Consider the following 17,942-nt stretch of genomic DNA (forward strand, 5'->3'; position numbering starts at 1 on the left):
AACCGTTTCTATCTAGACAAAGAAAATGCCCAAAAGCTTGTTCAAATTTCACCCACTGAGAGTTTAGTGCAGTTGTAGATGACCCAGTTCTGTTATAAAATTGTTTGTTTTGCCTCTTCCATTAGACTGTCAAACAGAGAACAATGCTTTTTATTGTGTTTGACTTTCAAAGACTTTCATAAACATCTGTGGCTGCATAAGAAGTTACTACCTGCTAACCTAATTTGAACTGAAGGAACACCTGAAATGCCATTAAGTTGTTTACATGCCAAGGCATCAGAACTTGTAGCACACAGGAGCCAGTATAGTCTTAAATGCAGTTGTGAAGGGTCCAAATAAACACCCACTATAGCTAACTCACTTCATGCAAATTCAGTGTAGCAGCAGCAAAGGGAATTTTTAGTCATAGACGTTCATAAGAGGCCTGTAGAAATAGTCACAACACTGAAACTTGCACAAAACAGTTAATCCATGTTGCAAAATGCATTCCACATTAGTATGGAAATTTATGTGGGTGTGACAGGTGTTTTAAATACTGCCGGGTTTGACTCATCTGTCAGTGTCCTGCTGAGTGCCAGAGACTGCTCGTTGCTGTACTTACACTGGAAGAGGAAAAACTTGGCAAGATGGCAGAAGAAAATAAACCCTCTAGTAAGTACCCCTGTTTTTACAAAGTTCATGATAGACCCTTATGTCATAACTTGTTCTGTGGGGATCTTTGTTCAACCGATTTAAGACACTGTTTGCCTGCTTGCATGCCTTGTATGAGTATGAATGGAGGCCTAATTGCAGTATTATTTATAGTATCAAGGTTTGACAAAAGCAGTCCGTCCTAGTCATCTGTCCAGTTTTCTAAGCTGTTGCAGAAAAATAATAAATAACTTTCTTTGTACAGCATAAATGGTAAGCCCAGTATCAGCCACTGCATAACTTTGGAGAAAGCTACAATGTGGGTAAGGGCCTGAGGAGGGGGTTGGGTTGGAAAGGGGTGTGAATATGTGAGGCAGGCGTTACTCAATGATGTCCTCAGGCCAGACACAAATGTACAGCAACACAGAATCTCAATGCAAGCGAGGCTCCTTTGAGGTGCAGGGATTTTCCTCTCCAGAATATCCAGAGCTGATATTGCTGGGACGGAGGGGTCATGGTGGTCCAAGCAGGTCCATCAGTTCAAGCTTTTGGTTCCAGCATGAAGCCGGAACTCTCAAAGACAAATTAATGTAGGTTTAAGAGAGGACGGAGGAGGCTCTGAGTGGTAATATAAAGCTAGAATGCAGGTAGATTGAGGGTCTGAAGGAAAGAACAGCAGTCCGGTTCTACCTGACCTTCTTTCCATTTTCTCTGTTTACTCGTGGGTCGGGTCTTGGTGGCAACAGACTGAGCAGGGCATCCCAGATATCTGTCTTCCCAGCTCATCCTGGATGATGTAATGCCTCTAGTAAGTTCTGGGTCTACTCTAAGCACTCCTAGATGTGCCCAAAAAAACCTTCAAAGGAAAGTGCCCTGAAGGCATCTCAAGCAGTTGCCCGAACCACCTCACCTGGGTCCCTCTGGGTACTCTTGAGCTATTTGCCTTATCTTTGAGGCCAGCCACACTACAGGGGAAACCCATTTCAACTGCTTGTATCTGCAACCAGTCTGTCACTACCCAGAGGTCATGACCATTGGTGAAGGTTATTATAACCTTAGACCAGTAGACCGTAGACCAGGTGGTAAATTCATAATTTTGCCTTTGACCACAGCTCCTCCTTTACCATGAATCGGGTACAATGAACAGATTACTGCTGCACTAATCCATCTCTCCATGTCATGCTCCATTTCTAAATAAGCTCTTAAGATACTTAAAACCCCTTCACTTGGTGCAGCAAGTCACACCCAACCTAGAGGAAGAAATCCACATCCTGTGAATGATAAGTCTTGATCAGCATGTAATTTGTTTACAGCCTCCAACTCAGAGGCGGATGCTGGGGCAGTTGTGTTGGTCCAAATCAATTTTATTGCAAAGTAGGTTTCCACAAACCATACATGAAGTAGTTGAGTCTATCATAGTCAACACAGTGTCAACACTGGACTTGCAAGGCTCAAGATGGTGAATGGGGTATTTTTCACCCATGAATTACTGTTTTTATAAATTCTGCAAGAAATGTTAACATTAACACCACAATTGATACGTCTAATCACAATATAGTGGTAGGGTTTTCTCAGAGGCTCAGATGCAGGAATGAAAACAAGATGAGCAGATGCAGCAATGAGTTTATTTACAACAAGATAATTTACAGAACTAAGTCTCAGCGCCACAAATTCCTAAAAAGGAAACACACAACAAAGGGAGGAAGGGGCCCTACCCAGAACCTGCAGGCCTGACATATAGTTAAATGTGTAAAAATTGTCATATTATGCTGAATTTCAGTCAAAAACAAAAAAAGATTTGCTGTCAATCTAGATCACGTGTGAGAAAAAATGGCCACCATTTTATGAAAATGTGCAGTATACCATCCTATAAGCGCAGTGACAACACTAATAAAATTATTTCTATAGCACAGTTCATGCCAAAAAATATGTAATAAAACACGCTTCACTAGAGATGTAAGACACGCCTCAGAAGACACATGTTAAAAAATAGGAACACTAAAAATAAAAGTAGAAAGGAAACAGAAGAGACAACAAAAGAAAGAACAAAGACAAGCAAACTATCTATTCGGATCTTCACCACCTCCTGTCAGAAGTATTTGGCTTCTCTCTGTTCACCTGTGAGATGATAAGACACAAGTGAAAGTTCTGAGATAACTAAAACCTTCAAGTCAGGGCGAAAGTTGCCCCACAGTTCCACAAAATGTTTTGTCTCTGCATCAAATTTCTGTGTTAAAACTCTCCAATTATGAAACAAAATACCTCATTTGTTTACTAAGAATAACAGTGTTTTCAACTCATTCAACTGAATCATAGAAGTCATTAATGGACGTCAAGTGGCTTGTTCCAACCTGCCCCACTACAAGGCTGAGTTGTAGCAGAGCGAAGTGGAGCTTAAAACAATTGGCGGAACTCCATAACATATGCACCTAATAATCTTTAACATGTTCCTGTGCTTCATGCAAAACAAGAAGAACTCGAAACTGACTTGTAATCTGACTTTAATCCATGAGTTGTTTTTCAAACATTTAAGAAACTTTCCTCTAAACATCCAATATGCAGATGAATAACGGTGTCACTGTGTTTGTCTTTGCCCTTGGAATGGTGCTAATCCTTTAAACTTCTCAAGAGCTTTCTTTGGGATCACTGGCAGAGAACAAAAATGTGTGTTTATTTAGTCAGAGTTGCAGTGCTGACAGATGTTTATAGGCCTGCCAGGGTTGCAGTCTCTGTTGGTGCAATTTGCCCATCTGATGCACTTTATTTGGAGTTTAGAATTTACAAAGGGCTCTGTGCACACAATATTCTTCATCAGACAGTTTTGAATCCTCATCCTTGTTCTTCTTGAATCTCCATTTTGGTGGAGTTTCTTTCCATAAAATGGCCTTTCCGTCATTGTTTTTACTGTTCTTCTCCTGCTTTTGTTACTACTTCAAGGTTTGCTTAACTGGTACATCTGTATAGACTCTGTTCTGGCTCTCTGTTACCCTTTCCTTGTGGTAGTTTGTGGTTTTTTTTATGGTGCTGCTTTGAGAAATGGTCTTACAGTCGACTGACTCAGTGCTTAAGGCATTTAAATCATTGCACCATCATATTGTGTCCTCACTGCAAACATTGTTGCTATTTATTCTGTGTAATTTGATCCAGTAAAAGGCCTTCCAATTGGTTAAAATCTGCCATAATAGGCAGATATAACCTGAAAATGGAACCAGGAGGAGGTGCAGGAGTCTAATTTTCCTTTAAATTACAGTTTGCTGAAAGGCTGGTATGGATTTTTTTTTTTTAGCCAGTGATGCCAAAAAAATAATATCCTGCCTACCTCAGCTCCTCAGGATGAGGACTCAGTAGATGTCTAGCAGGGTGGAGACTTCAAGGTCTGCAGAGGATGATTTAATTAGGGTAGAGGCTGTAGTGACTGCAGAGGATCTCTGAATCAGGAGGTGGTTGTGGTGGCTGTACAAGAGTCTCACTGGAAACCTGCAGAAGCCACTGAAGCTGGGTGTGACCAGTTAGTGATGCTCAAAAGTGCAGGGTACCCGTATAGCTCAACGCGTTGAGTGGGTGACCCATGTACAGGGGCTGGTCCCTGACGCAGCTGGCCCGGGTTCGATTCCCGCTCGCGGCCCTTTGCTGCATGTCTTCCCCCGACTCTTCTCCCCTGTTTCCTGTCTCTCTCTCTCTCACTGTGCCTATCTAATAAAAAAAAGGCCAAAAAAAAATAACTTAAAAAAAAAAAAAAAGTGCAAAGACATGCCCTAGATACCATCTTGGTGAAATGGTCAAACACCAGTGGATCTGCATCTGGCTGTTTATGCTTATAAATGGTCATTTTCTTTGCGGCATTCATCTCTAACTAGGCATCCAGTTCACCATCTCCTTCAGTTGTCCGTATACTGGCAATTGAAGTTTGTTTGCACTGGCCTCAGTTTGTTTGGCCAAAATAGACAAATAGGATGCCTTTTCATGAAGACCAAATCAGGGTCTCGTCCCATGACTTTAGCTTCAGGATTTTGCACTCCATTAAAAGTTCATACAAAATTCCAGACCTTGAAGAAAATGAAGATATTGCCTTAAGCATACCACGCCAATCAGTAGATCTGCCTCACATTAAGATGGTCCAAAGTCTGCAGCCTGAGTCGAGTAACCAGTGAACACATTCTCTTGATCGCCCACGGCTGTCCTGATCCTTGTTCTCTGAAGTTTCAGAATTTCTTGCAGTGCCTGTTCAGTGTGTTCTTTGGCAACAGACCATAGTGTCCTTACCTCACCTAATCTGACACCGATAGCACATTCCAGTCAGGCTTCCTCACTATGTTGACAAGAAAAGGTAGTAGAATAAAGTAGGACACAGATAATGAATTTCCCTGTTATTATGGGATTAGCTGTAACACATTTTTTTTTATAGTGCTGGAATCTTTCCCACCTGTCAGACAGGGTTCAGCATATAGCAGCATGACAGTTTGAAATTAGCAGAGATCAGATGCTTCAGATTTTACATAACACACAACTTTCTAATGTTGCACAAGTTACAGCGGGCCTATTCAATTGGCGGCCCGCGGGCCACATCCGGCCCGCGGGCCCCTCACAACTGGCCCACCCCCCAATGACCCCTTTCCAATCATCTAAAGCAGCCCTATTCAACTAGCGGCCCGCGGGCCACATGCGGCCCGAAAGCAACCCTCGAGATGGCCGAAAGCAACTGCCGAGTGACTGGGACTTGGGTCCGAGAAAAACAGAAAAACATCTTTTGGTAACACTGACAAGTTCTTGCAAAAATTCCAACATTATTGCCAACATTGAATGCAACACTTGCCGTAACCTAGCAACTAACCCACAATGCCTTGCGTTGAGGAGACGCGTTTGAAAAGTTAACATTAGCAGTTCTATACAGGCGAAAATAGTAGCATGTCTTTTTCTATCCTGAAACGACAAATCGGCGAGGAAAACCGTCGGTTTAATCCTGCGTGGACTGACAAGTATTTATTTATTTACCACCAAGTCCGAACGCCAAACCAATGCGTTTACTCTGCAACGAGTGCGTTGCAGCGCTGAAAGATTATAATGTCCGAAGACACCACATTGGAAAAACATGCCGCGTTTCGGACAAACTTTCCCGAGGGATGTCATAAGAGAGCGACTGTAATTCAAAGTTTGACTGCATCCTACAACCGGAGCTGTACTACAATGAACGGACCTGCACAGCTCAGGAAAGGGCCACAGCAGCTTCATGGCAAAGAAAAAGAGGCCGTTCACAGACTCAGAAACTGAAGGACTGCATGTTGGCTGTCGTGGATGAAGTTTTAACGGACGATAAAGTTAAGACGAGTGTGACATCTGCTATCAAACAGGTCTGACACGTCAAACATTCTCGCCACAGATGTCTTCGAGACATGGTAAGTGCAACAAAGCAGCGTGCTGTAGCAGACACTAAAGGTAGTTTTATGTATTTATGTGACTATTTTCTGGTCACTTATTAGAAGTTTAATATTTAAGAAAGACATTTTGTTTTGACAGTTATTTCACTTAGTTGCACTTTATTATGCACTTTGATGTCAGCTTTATTTCGTTTCAAAGGGATAGTAACTATCACTGTGCCTACTGTTTATTTTTTTGATTATATGCACTGAAGATGCGACTGTCTCAGATGAGACCAAATATGTACAGGGACAAACTCTGTTTTTTGTTATTTCAAAAGAAGAAAAATGTCTCAAGTTCTGAAAAGTTACTGTTAAGCAAGTTACTTTTTAATGCACTTTCAGATGTAACCAAAACAAAAGATGGTGTTTCTAATCTGCACTTAGTTTTTATGTTCATATGCACCTTAACATGTGCTTATATTTACCTATCAAAATGTGTTGAAGTTGTGTGTTTGAAATGTAAAATTTAAAGAAGCAGTATTTCAACACAGGTTTAGTTTAAGTACTGCTCTTCTATTGTGTTTATGTCCTGTTGGATGTGGCAATATGTTAATAAACATCCAGTGTCTTTGTTATCTTATCTGTTTATGTTTATTTTAAATGGTTAACTTTGCTCAGTGTCTGCTAAAAACGTCCGGCCCAGCTCGTGCTCTTAGTCTGAAAATCTGGCCCCAGTGAATTTTCAATTGAATAGCCCTGAGTTACAGTATCATTACTCATCAAAATATATGACTGGTCCAAAAATTTCCTCTGAAATTTCTTGTTTTGGCTGTAAAATCTGCATACTTTGTCATGCAGCTATGAAATTTCACATGCAGAGTGTGTAAGAAAGTGGTCATGCATGAAACTTACAGCTGATACTGTTACAATCAACTTGTTGTTACATCCACCTTCAGTCTTCAGGCAATAAGAGGAAAAGTTTAAAGCTAAATGCAGACAAATGCCGTAGATTTAAAATAAAATGTACACTTTATTATTTATTATTACTTTTGGCGTCTTGTTTGGTATCTATTGATTTTTAAATCAAGAGATATACAATATATAATATATATAATAATAACTACAACATAAACATGTTTTGGCGTATCACTGGAAAATGCAAATATGTGCCCCTCCCGCACACAAAAAACAAAAAAACTGAACACCCCAGCAATGAAGACAAGATCCAAGTGATTTCCCCTGTCATAGCTAAAGGTCACTGAGTTTGATTTCTATTTTGATGCTGCAGGATTACACTGGGATTGTCTGACTGACAATGTCTTGCCAGTATTACGTTTTGGCTTAATCTTTCTATGAAGGTCATTATTTTGGCAAAAACTACTCAAATTTACACACATTGTGTAGCTGCCTTCTACATTTAGTCGTTGTTGTTGACGGTCTAATGTTTGTTGCTGTCTAATTTGTGTAATCTGGGCTTTTAGAGCTTTCAGAGCACTGAACTAAGCCTGATGATAACTGTGCGACTGAAGGAAATCAACAAATATGCAGTGCAGAAACCCAAAATTAGCTGAAACACGGTAAAATGCTCTGAAATGGAACTGAGAGGTCATATGATAATTCTTTTTCAGTTCATCACAACGAGCAAAATTCTTTCACTTTCCACACCCTTATGATTTAATCTAGGTGGCTTTAAAGGCAACAATGGAGATACATGTGCAACTTAAGGCTTAAACCTGTAACTTTTCCTTGGAACAAAAATTTTTGTACAAGTTTCTAACTGAGTGATGTCCTTTTGTCATGGTAACGTCGCCCTCCCCTGTTGCACAAACACGGGTGGATCATCAGATAAGCTGGCTTCTTGCCACTTGAACCAGTTTTGCCAGTTTGTGTGTCACTGCGACGTTAACGCACACAGTCGAGGATTGGCAGAATTTTCCATGCAGCCGTTTGGAGATTTTAGACCATCATGTTTCCTTTTTCTCCCATTCTATCGTGGCATGTAACATTCACAAACACATTTCTTCACCATTTGACTCCACAACAGTGACATATTATACCCTGCTGTGAAGTTTTATATATTTTTTCCCCCACCCTGCCCTGCCCTGCCCTAGTTTCTGCCACCGTGCTACACAACATCACAGTGACATATCTGAGGCAGTTTGTTTGGTAATTTCATCATGCTCCACCTTCTTCTGTATGTCTATATAACATCACTCCATTATCAAGCCGTGGGGTTTAGACACGTTTATTCGTCATAAATCTATACAACAGCGTTTTTTAATCTCCACTTGGCCCTGCCCAGCCCTGCTTTCCGCTGCTATACATTAGACATCACAGTGGCTTTTAGCATATCTGAGTCAACTGCTGAGGTAAATCCAGGATGCTTAACTCTTTTTTCAGACTGTTTAGTCATTAAGTCATAGGGTTCTTGTAAAGGTAAGCAAGCTTATATGTATTTATCACTTTTCAAGCTCAACTGAAAGTGTCTCACATAAAACATCTACATGCAAAAGATACAACATATGAAAGATACAAAAGATGAAGTATTTATCCAACAGTTTTAAACAGGATTTATAGACAAATTAATTAAAGGCAATGGGACATAGAACACTCTTTAGTTTAATTTTAAAAACAGCTGAGGTATATCTAAGTTCCAGGGGAAATGACTGCATTGAAATTCCATCATATATGAGTTGAAATTTGGCCACCTTTAGCTGACCAGCAAGCAGATCTCTGATATATTTATGGTCCAAATAATTTAAAGACTTACAGTGGATAAGTAGGGCCGTAAGTTTCATTCTGTTATTGACTGGAAGCCAATGAACGGATGTCAGAATTGGAGTGACATGTTCTCTCTGCAAATGTCTACTGGTCTTATTTGGGAAACCAATTCGAAGTGCATTATGGGAGTCTAACTGTCAAAAATATAAGCATGAAACTGCAGTTTTTCATTTTTACTTGGCCATGACAGCAGCTGGCAGAATCACACAACTGCAAGGTGGTACTTCTTCACGTATTTAATTTTTTGAAGAAGGTTAAATGAAGATTTAGTTAGACTTTTAATGTGAAAATGGGCAACCTTACAAATAAATACGCCAAGATTCTTGATGAGAATGTAGTTTTGTTCATTGTTAAAAAAAAAATTCAGTTTTATCTTCCACAATTTACAGTATCATGACTGCAATTATTTAGTGATAATGCAAGACAGAACTCAGTGTCATCTGCATAACTATAATAAGCAACCCAATAGTTCTGGTGACTTTAAAAAATGGAAATGTGTCCAGGTCGAAGAAAAGGGATCCAAGAATCGATTCTTGTGGGACTCCATGCATCATTTGTCACAGTGCTGATAAGAGAATGAGCTGCAGCTGCAGGACTTGGGCAGCTGCAGCTAATCTCTCATCATCCTCCACTATATAGTCCGGCACTGCACTGCACGCCACGCCGGAACATTCTCCTCCATTTCCCGTCTCCATGCTGGAGACAGAAACAGAGCCGACAGCTCGCGTCCCAGACAGTGGACGCGGACCCTTGCCATTCTTGGCCACCGCAGCTGCACTCCCCCAGGAGTAGAGCGCCGGCGCACGCCTCCCTCCTCAACTGCCTCCCTCTTCCTCACGTGTTGTGAGTCCTGCCATAGTTGGCATTTTTTTTTGTTGTATTGTTTGAGAGTTTGTGAAATAAACCCTGTTGTCTTCCAGTCTGCCTCGTGTCTGCTCTGTGCGCCTCTCACATTTGGGTTTGTTTTCCCTACAAAACCGTAACATCATTCTTGCAATTCATGATCTGTAGTGTTAAATGCAGCACTAAGGTCTAAAATTACCACAACTGTTCGATTCCCAGAGTCATTATTCAGCTGAATGTCACTTAAAAACTTTGTGAGAACAGCTTTAGTGCTGTGAAATGAGAGGAAACCTGATGAAAAGGATGTCATCCAGTGGTAAGATATTATGGTGCAGGGTTTATGTGACCTGCAAAATCTGTTCATCCATGTTAGTCCTAGGAAAGTAAAGAGTGGAAACAAGCAAACAGTTGATGCCTATAAATAAAGATTACTAAACCAATTTTAGTAATTTCTATAATTTTTTTCAAGAAAAAGCAGATCAGTTACATGGAATAAGTAAATGTAGTCCCACATTTTTCTCCTTTGTCAGACGGCTGTAAGGAAAGTCCAGTCTTGGGTTTCTAGTGACTCCTGTAACTTAGAGTTTTCTGTGATGGAATGATTGGAACATGTGCATCTGTGGTTTTTTCATAGATTTAATTTTTGTCTTCTGGAAATATATCAAAAATATACATACAGCAATGCTAATATTTGGTTTAATGTCCTTTGGTCATTTGTACTTCAATGGGGAACTTAATATCATATTTCTCTTTGAAACTGAGAGGTTTGGTGTCTTCATGCCAAGATCTAAAGAGTGTCCGAGACCCTTCAGGAAAATAAAGTTATATCTACACTATATTGCCAAAAGTATTCGCTCACCTGTCTTGACTCGCATATGAACATAAGTGACATCCCATTCCTAATCCATAGGGTTCAATATGACGTCGGTCCACCCTTTGCAGCTATAACAGCTTCAACTCTTCTGGGAAGGCTGTCCACAAGGTTTAGGAGTGTGTTTATGGGAATTTTTGACCATTCTTCCAGAAGCGCATTTGTGAGGTCACACACTGATGCTGGACCAGAAGGCCTGGCTCTCAGTCTCTACTCTAATTCATCCCAAAGGTGTTCTGTGGGGTTGAGGTCAGGACTCTGTGCAGGCCAGTCAAGTTCATCCACACCAGACTCTGTCATCCATGTCTTTATGGACCTTGCTTTGTGCACTGGTGCACAGTCATGTTGGAAGAGGAAGGGGCCAGCTCCAAACTGTTCCCACAAAGTTGGGAGCATGGAATTGTCCAAAATGTCTTGGTATGCTGAAGCATTCAGAGTTCCTTTCACTGGAACTAAGGGGCCAAGCCCAGCTCTTGAAAAACAACCCCACACCATAATCCCCCCTCCACCAAACTTTACACTTGGCACAATGCAGCCCAACAAGTATCGTTCTCCTGGCAACCGCCAAACCCAGACTCGTCCATCAGATTGCCAGATAGAGAAGCGTGATTGGTCACTCCAGAGAACACATCTCCACTGCTCTAGAGTCCAGTGGCGGCTGCTTTACACCACTGCATCTGACGCTTTGCATTGCACTTGGTGACGTACGGCTTGGATGCAGCTGCTCGTCCTTGGAAACCCATTCCATGAAGCTCTCTGCTGAAGCACTGTTCTTGAGCTAATCTGAAGGCCACATGAAGTTTGAAGGTCTGTAGCGATTGACTCTGCAGAAAGTTGGCCACCTCTTGGCACTATGTGCCTCAGCATCCACTGACCCCGCTCCGTCAGTTTACGTGGTCTACCACTTCGTGGCTGAGTTGCTGTCGTTCCCACACACTTCCACTTTCTTATAATACAGCTGACAGTTGACTGTGGAATATTTAGGAGCGAGGAAATGTCACGACTGGATTTGTTGCACAGGTGGCATCCTATCACAGTTCCACGCTGGAATTCACTGAGCTCCTGAGAGCGACCCATTCTTTCACAAATGTTTGTAAAAGCAGTCTGCATGCCTAGGTGCTTGATTTTATACACTTGTGGCCATGGAAGTGATTGGAACACCTGATTCTGATTATTTGGATGGGTGAGCGAATACTTTTGGCAATATAGTGTACCTATGAGGCTCCAAAACATTCAGCTATAAGAAAAATCTTCTACAAGTGCTGTAGATTCCATATTTTACAGTAAAAATCTTATTTGTCTAGTGCAAATTACCAAAATGATGGCCACTATTTTCTTTTACTGTTGGCAATCAACAGGAACTTTCTCTTTCTTGTGTGTGAGAGTAATGCTGAGTTGGTAAGCTCAACTCAGTGACCTGATGTACAAATATTCACCGTCCAGTTCATGTTTGTAAGTTCTTTTTCCTTTTTCACTTTTTTAAATCAGTTTTTGGTGGTGTGGATTTCCACAGCGTCGACAACAACAAGGAACACCACACCGATGAAGTCTCGCAGGAGCGGCTGGTTGTGAGGCGTGGCCAAAACTTCAAAATGACCCTGACTCTGATGCAATCTTTTAACCCGGAACTTCAGCAGCTCGTCCTCACTGCAAAGACCGGTCAGTCGCTTTCAATTTCAGTTTTTTATCTTGAATAGTTTTCACACAAGATCTGTGCTGCCCTGACAATCAAAACAGCTGTATACATGCAATTACATATCTTTCCAAAACCACAAAAATAACATTTTTTTGTGCATATTTCTATGTTTCCTAGAATGTTGCTCTAATTTCTGTTGTGTTGTTGTGTTATCTATTTTTTAATTGTGTTTTCCAACATGTCTCTGGCTTTCCTGTGGGGTTTTGTCCACCAGATAGATAGATAGATAGATAGATAGATAGATAGATAGATAGATAGATAGATAGATAGATAGATAGATAGATAGATAGATAGATAGATAGATAAAATGCTTAACTCCCTGTGTGTCTTCTCTCAGGAGACCAACATGCCTCAGAGGACAGGGGGACGTTGTCTCGCTTCGGCTATCCAGACAGCATCAGACGTTCATCATCAGCTAAGGCGATGTGGAAGGTAGAGCCTCTGACAGGCTTCAGTCTTCCAAGCAACACAGTCGCTCTGTCCGTAACTCCCCCAGCCGATGCCCCTGTGGGGGAGTACGAACTGTTTGGGAAACTTCAGGAGGAGGAAAAGTCACTGGGAAAGCTGGTGGTGCTCTTCAACCCCTGGTGCTCCGGTAGGTTTCTGTTCATCCATCGGCAGTTTTTTATGTTTTGACACTTCAGGTGCATTTTGCTGATAAGGCAAGATTATCATCTGCACATACACTACCATTCACCCAGAAAATTTCATGTTTTCCATGAAAACTCACACTTTCATTCATGTGCTAACAAAATTGAACAAGGATTTTCTAATCATCAATGAGCCTTTCAACACCATTAGCTAACACAATGTAGCATTAGAACATAGGAGTGAAGGTTACTGGAAATGTTCCTCTGTACCTCTATGTAGATATTCTATTAAAAATCAGCTGTTTCCAGCTAGAATAGTCATTTACCACATTAACAATGTCTAGACTGTATTTCTGATTCATTTAATGTTGTCTTCATTGAAAAAACCTTGTCTTTCAAAAATAAGGACATTTCTAAGTGACCCCAAACTTTTGAACGGTAGTGTGTGTATATCCATATTCTAATTCTATATTTCAATCCATCTTCTCCATAGAGGATTCTGTGTATCTGTTTGATGACCGGACGAGACAGGAGTACGTCCTGAATGAACATGGAATCATTTTCAGAGGAAGCGCAAACTACATTTTTCCTGGAGAATGGGACTATGGGCAGGTATACAAACACATTACAAATTTTTTGCCAAGTGCTCTCCAAACAAAAAGGATGTGCACTCAATGAAGGACCTAGGATCCCTGACCCATCACTATACACAAAAGTGAGCAGTGATTCTTAACACATCTCTAGGAGTCATCAGATGGAAACCTCCCTTCAACGGTGTTTTGCCAGCAAAAAAATCTGAATTTATGAATCCTGAAAAACCTTTATGCCAAAAACATGCAATGTTCAAGAAACTCAGTCTGTTCTGATAGATGTTTTTCTATGTGCATAGACACAATCAAATTCCAAAATTGAATAATTAGTAGCAATCACCTGCTGCTCAGATACGGTATCTTACCACTTTTAACTTTCTTACCACAACATCTGCATGGTTTCTCTTCTTGTGTCTTCCTGTCCAGTTTGAGGAGAACATGGTGGACATTTGTTTAAAGATTTTGGACCGCAATCACAAACATGATGAGGACCCAGCTGATGATGTCGCTTCTCGCTCTGACCCCATCTACGTCAGTCGTGTGATCAGCGCCATGGTAGGACATGATTTCTCTGTTTTGTAGAGATTATTTAACCTTGTACAGCATGGGCTGACATATTTTGATTGCTATGTGCCAAAATCTAGGAATAATGTGATCCAGAGTGGTCACATGTTGGGGTTGTGAATGGAAAACTTTGAAACACTAAATGTTATTGTAAATTCATTTGCTGCAGAGGGACAGAGGGATAGTATGGGACCTTTAAATATAATCACACCGAGTTTGACTAATTCAGTTTGTGACCAAATACTGTCAAAAATACTTATATTTCTGTCAGAATCTGAAAGTTTAATCTTATTTGCAAATGCTGCTAACACACTAAACCAAGAAGGTGGTAAACATTGCCACATTAGAGCAACATATTAACTTGGTTATTATGGTCACAGTCTGACCCACCCATCACTATATTAAGGGGACACTGTTGCTGCACCCTTTGCTTATCAATCAATCAATCTTTATTAGTCACTGCACACTTTCATATACAACGAAATTTCATTTGAGCTGCCCTGCCAATGACAGCTTCGGCTGCCGCGCAGTGCTGCGCACACTTTTCTTGAGGAAAAAAGAAAAAGACATGTTGGGATCTGGGTAGGGATAGCAGAGGGTAAATGAAAAAAAAAGGCTTGTTGTACCAAATGAAACCTCCAATGTTGGGAAATTCAATTTGAGAAGGAACCTAAAAAAAAAAAAAAAAAAACCCGCAACAGGCAAAGCATGACATAAGACAAGGATAGTTGGGATAAGGATGTGGGATGGTGTAGGGGGGAGCACAGTCAGTTGCTGTGCAGCAATTTCTGCGCACAGATACCTGACCCCTGTGCATAGCGAGGGAAGCTTGTGGAGGTGGGGGGGAGGGGGGTATGGACATGTCTGTGCGAATGTTTAGCTCAGTCCTCAGTTCAATGAGTCCAATGTGTGTGTATGCGTGTAGCCCATCTTCTTCCGTCTCAGACCTCCAGTGTCTCGGTTCGCGAGGGTGGGAGCGCGACAACACAGCAGGTTGCTATGGAGACATCCTCGGTTGGCCCGGTCCAAAAGTCAACAGGTGTCCTTGGGAAAGTGGGGGGGGTTTAGGAGAGCTATCTCTTGGCCATGAAACTTCCAGAGGAGTTTGTTATTGTTCCAGGGGCGCCAGAATGTAATCAGTTTCCTTCATGTTTAGGCGAGGAGAGGAGCAATTTCACCTTCCCCCTACTGCTCTCAACAATTTTAGACCTCAGCTGTAGCGATTCTCATCCTGATGGCTTCCACTCTGCGACTCACATCAACAGTCACACCAAGCAAATTGTTCATGTTACGACTGAGTTCGTCATACCGAGCATCGGCAGCCGTGATCCGATCGTTTGCATAGACCAGCAGAGTTTGGACGTCGTTTCTGTCTGCAGTCTTCCTGATTTTCCAGAAGCTCAGGCCAGTGAACAAGCCAATTATCAGCAGGCCTGTCATCATAAATCCGAATATATAAACATCTTTCACGTACTCCAAGGATAGCTTAGCTTCACCCAATAGGATTGTGACCGGTTTAAAGAAATACTAACAGGCCAGAGTGACTTTTTACACTTTTGTACATACAAGAGACAATTAGGGGTACGACGGCATGCTGAAGTTGGCATTTAGATAAAGCTCTTTGTTTCTTGTGTTGTACCTAAATACAACACGACACAGCACATAGCATGGCTTTGGATTGGGGACAGTCTTGTTTCATTTTTGACTCTCTGGTAAGTTATAAATTAATGAATTACTGAAAAGGTTTCTAGAATGTGAGCTGGGTCCTTATGTGGAAAGCGGAGGGGTTGAGATAAACTAGGGTGCTACAACTACTGGATGTAGACACCAGCCAAACAACGCCACCCTGGGACTTTCACCCAGGGAATTATAACCACTAAGAATGAGAAGGCAACTCAGGTTCATTCTACTGATGAGGCAGGAGACGTGATTCCAGTGAAGGCAAAAAAATATATACAAAGTTTATTTAACAGTAGAAAAAATACTCACTTTAAAACCAATTTTAAAAAACAACCATTCACACAGGATGGTTAAATGAAGAGTTTTGGGGACTAATCAGAGCTGGGGGCTCTCTGGTGGAGGTTTGGGCCAATGGGGGTCACAAGGGAGCCCAGGAGAAATCACCCCACTCACGCGTGAACATGCGCACACATACATATACATATACACACACGCACGCGCGCGCGCACACACACACACACACACCAGAGTGAAGAAATTTTTAAAAAAAAAACAACCAGGGGATGAGCAGCACGCCACACAGGAAGGACTTCCCACCACCCAAAGACACCAGTCCTTGTACTGTTTTTGTTGTGGGTTCTCAATAACAAAGTCGTTACTTGAAGAAGAAGGTACTTTATATAGAGTTTGGCTTCATCACATGTACAGACAGGAACACTTAACCCTTTGATGCATAACCTGCGTCAAAAGTGACCCAAATCCAATGGAAAATGGGTATCTCCTGATGTGGTCTATGCATCAAAGGGTTAAACATGTCTAAGCTCTGCGGTTAATCTACTCACAGACACCGAACGCCCCCTACTGTCTGGAGGTATAAGCAGCATTCACATGAACCACTGATAATAGGCAAATATGCATTTGCTGTTTTCATTACATCTTCCTTTTTTTTTCATAAAAAGATTTTTCAGTTATAAACATAAAACCTTGCTGTCTTGACAAAAATAACGTTGTCTTCCCTTACGTATATACTTAAAGAATAATGATAATTCTCTTTTTACTTGTTAAGCTAAACTCAGTCAACTTAAAGTTAACAACAAAATCAGCTTGTACTAACCTCAGCCTGTACCACACAAGTACACAACTGTACTGAAAACTTAAAGAGATATTATGACATCATAACCTTACAACCAACATATAAACACATTTCTTGAAGACTTTCTGAGTTTTTGTTCTTGCATATGGGTAAGTGACTCAAGTGATGGAGTCTTGAGTGTGTGTTGAGGTTGTTCAGCAGCCTCAAACCTCTGTTCTCCAGTTGCAGGTTCCTTGAGAAGATCTCTGCGATTTCGTCTCAGGAGAGCTCCATCTTCTGTCTGAATGGTATATGACCTTGGTTGGACTTCACTCAGAACATTTGCTTTCTGTGTCCATGTGTTTGTTTTGTCTTTAAACCTCACTTGGTCCCCAGCATGCAGTTCAGGTTAGGTTCTTTGTTCCTTTGTCATAATAGAACTTCTGCTTTGCTTTTTGCTGCTCCTTGAACTTCTTCACACTGTTTTCCTCCTTCGTCTTAAGTAGGTCACTGGATGAGCAGGTTTGATCTCAGGTGTCGTCCCATAAGGAGCTGATCTGGCGACACACCACACTCAAATGCCGTTGTGCAGTATACCAGCAGGCTCTGGTAGAAGTCAGTTTCACTGTCTCGTGCCTTGCCCATCAGTCTTTTCACAGTTTGGACCGACTTTTCAACTAGCCTGTCAGACTGCGGGTAGTGAGGACTTGATGTTGTGTGAACAAAGTCCCATGCCATGGCAAACTGTCTGAACTTCATGTTGGCAAATTGCGGTCCATTGTCTGTAACAACTTCACTCGGCCCACCGTGTCTTGCGAATATGGCTTTCATGGATGTAATCACAGTCTCTGCAGTCGTAGTGTGCAATCTACAGACTTCTGGATACAGGGAATAATAGTCTGTGACCACAATGTACTCCTTTTCTCCAGAAACAAACAGGTCAGCACCCACCTTCTGATAAGGTTGGTCTGGCACAGGGTGTGGCTTAAGTGGCTCTGCAGGATTGCTTGCTTGGTATTTCAAACATGTTGAGCAGTTTGACACCTCATTTGTCACATCCTGATTAATCCGTGGCCAATACATCACCTCGCGTGCTCTCTTTTTGCATTTTTCAATGCCAAGATGTCCTGCATGTATCTTATGTATCTTCTTGAGCATGTCTCCTTGTAGACTCTTTGGAATGACTATTTTGCTTCCCTTGTAGATGATGCCTTCCACCACCGACAGTTCTGCTCTGCAATTCCAGTACTCTTGAATAACAGGTGGGC

General features: G+C 41.5%; 1 protein-coding gene across 2 annotated transcripts in view; it reads left to right on the top strand.

The window, feature by feature from the left end:
- The first annotated feature begins 526 nt into the window (after positions 1-526).
- The window catches only part of LOC111572368 (protein-glutamine gamma-glutamyltransferase E-like), a 43,948-nt gene continuing 26,532 nt past the window's right edge, over positions 527-17,942 (top strand). Inside the window, exons 1-5 of one of the 2 annotated variants that reach the window (XM_023276025.3) lie at positions 527-651; positions 11,971-12,141; positions 12,516-12,773; positions 13,262-13,380; positions 13,785-13,913. In XM_023276025.3, coding sequence (XP_023131793.2) covers positions 627-651; positions 11,971-12,141; positions 12,516-12,773; positions 13,262-13,380; positions 13,785-13,913 — 702 coding nt within the window. In that variant the 5' untranslated portion in view covers positions 527-626. The remainder of the gene's footprint in view (positions 652-11,970; positions 12,142-12,515; positions 12,774-13,261; positions 13,381-13,784; positions 13,914-17,942) is intronic. The other variant, XM_023276026.3, reaches the window with a different exon arrangement.

The sequence above is a fragment of the Amphiprion ocellaris genome, chromosome 5 (assembly GCF_022539595.1).
Source record: "Amphiprion ocellaris isolate individual 3 ecotype Okinawa chromosome 5, ASM2253959v1, whole genome shotgun sequence".
Lineage (NCBI taxonomy): Eukaryota > Metazoa > Chordata > Actinopteri > Pomacentridae > Amphiprion > Amphiprion ocellaris.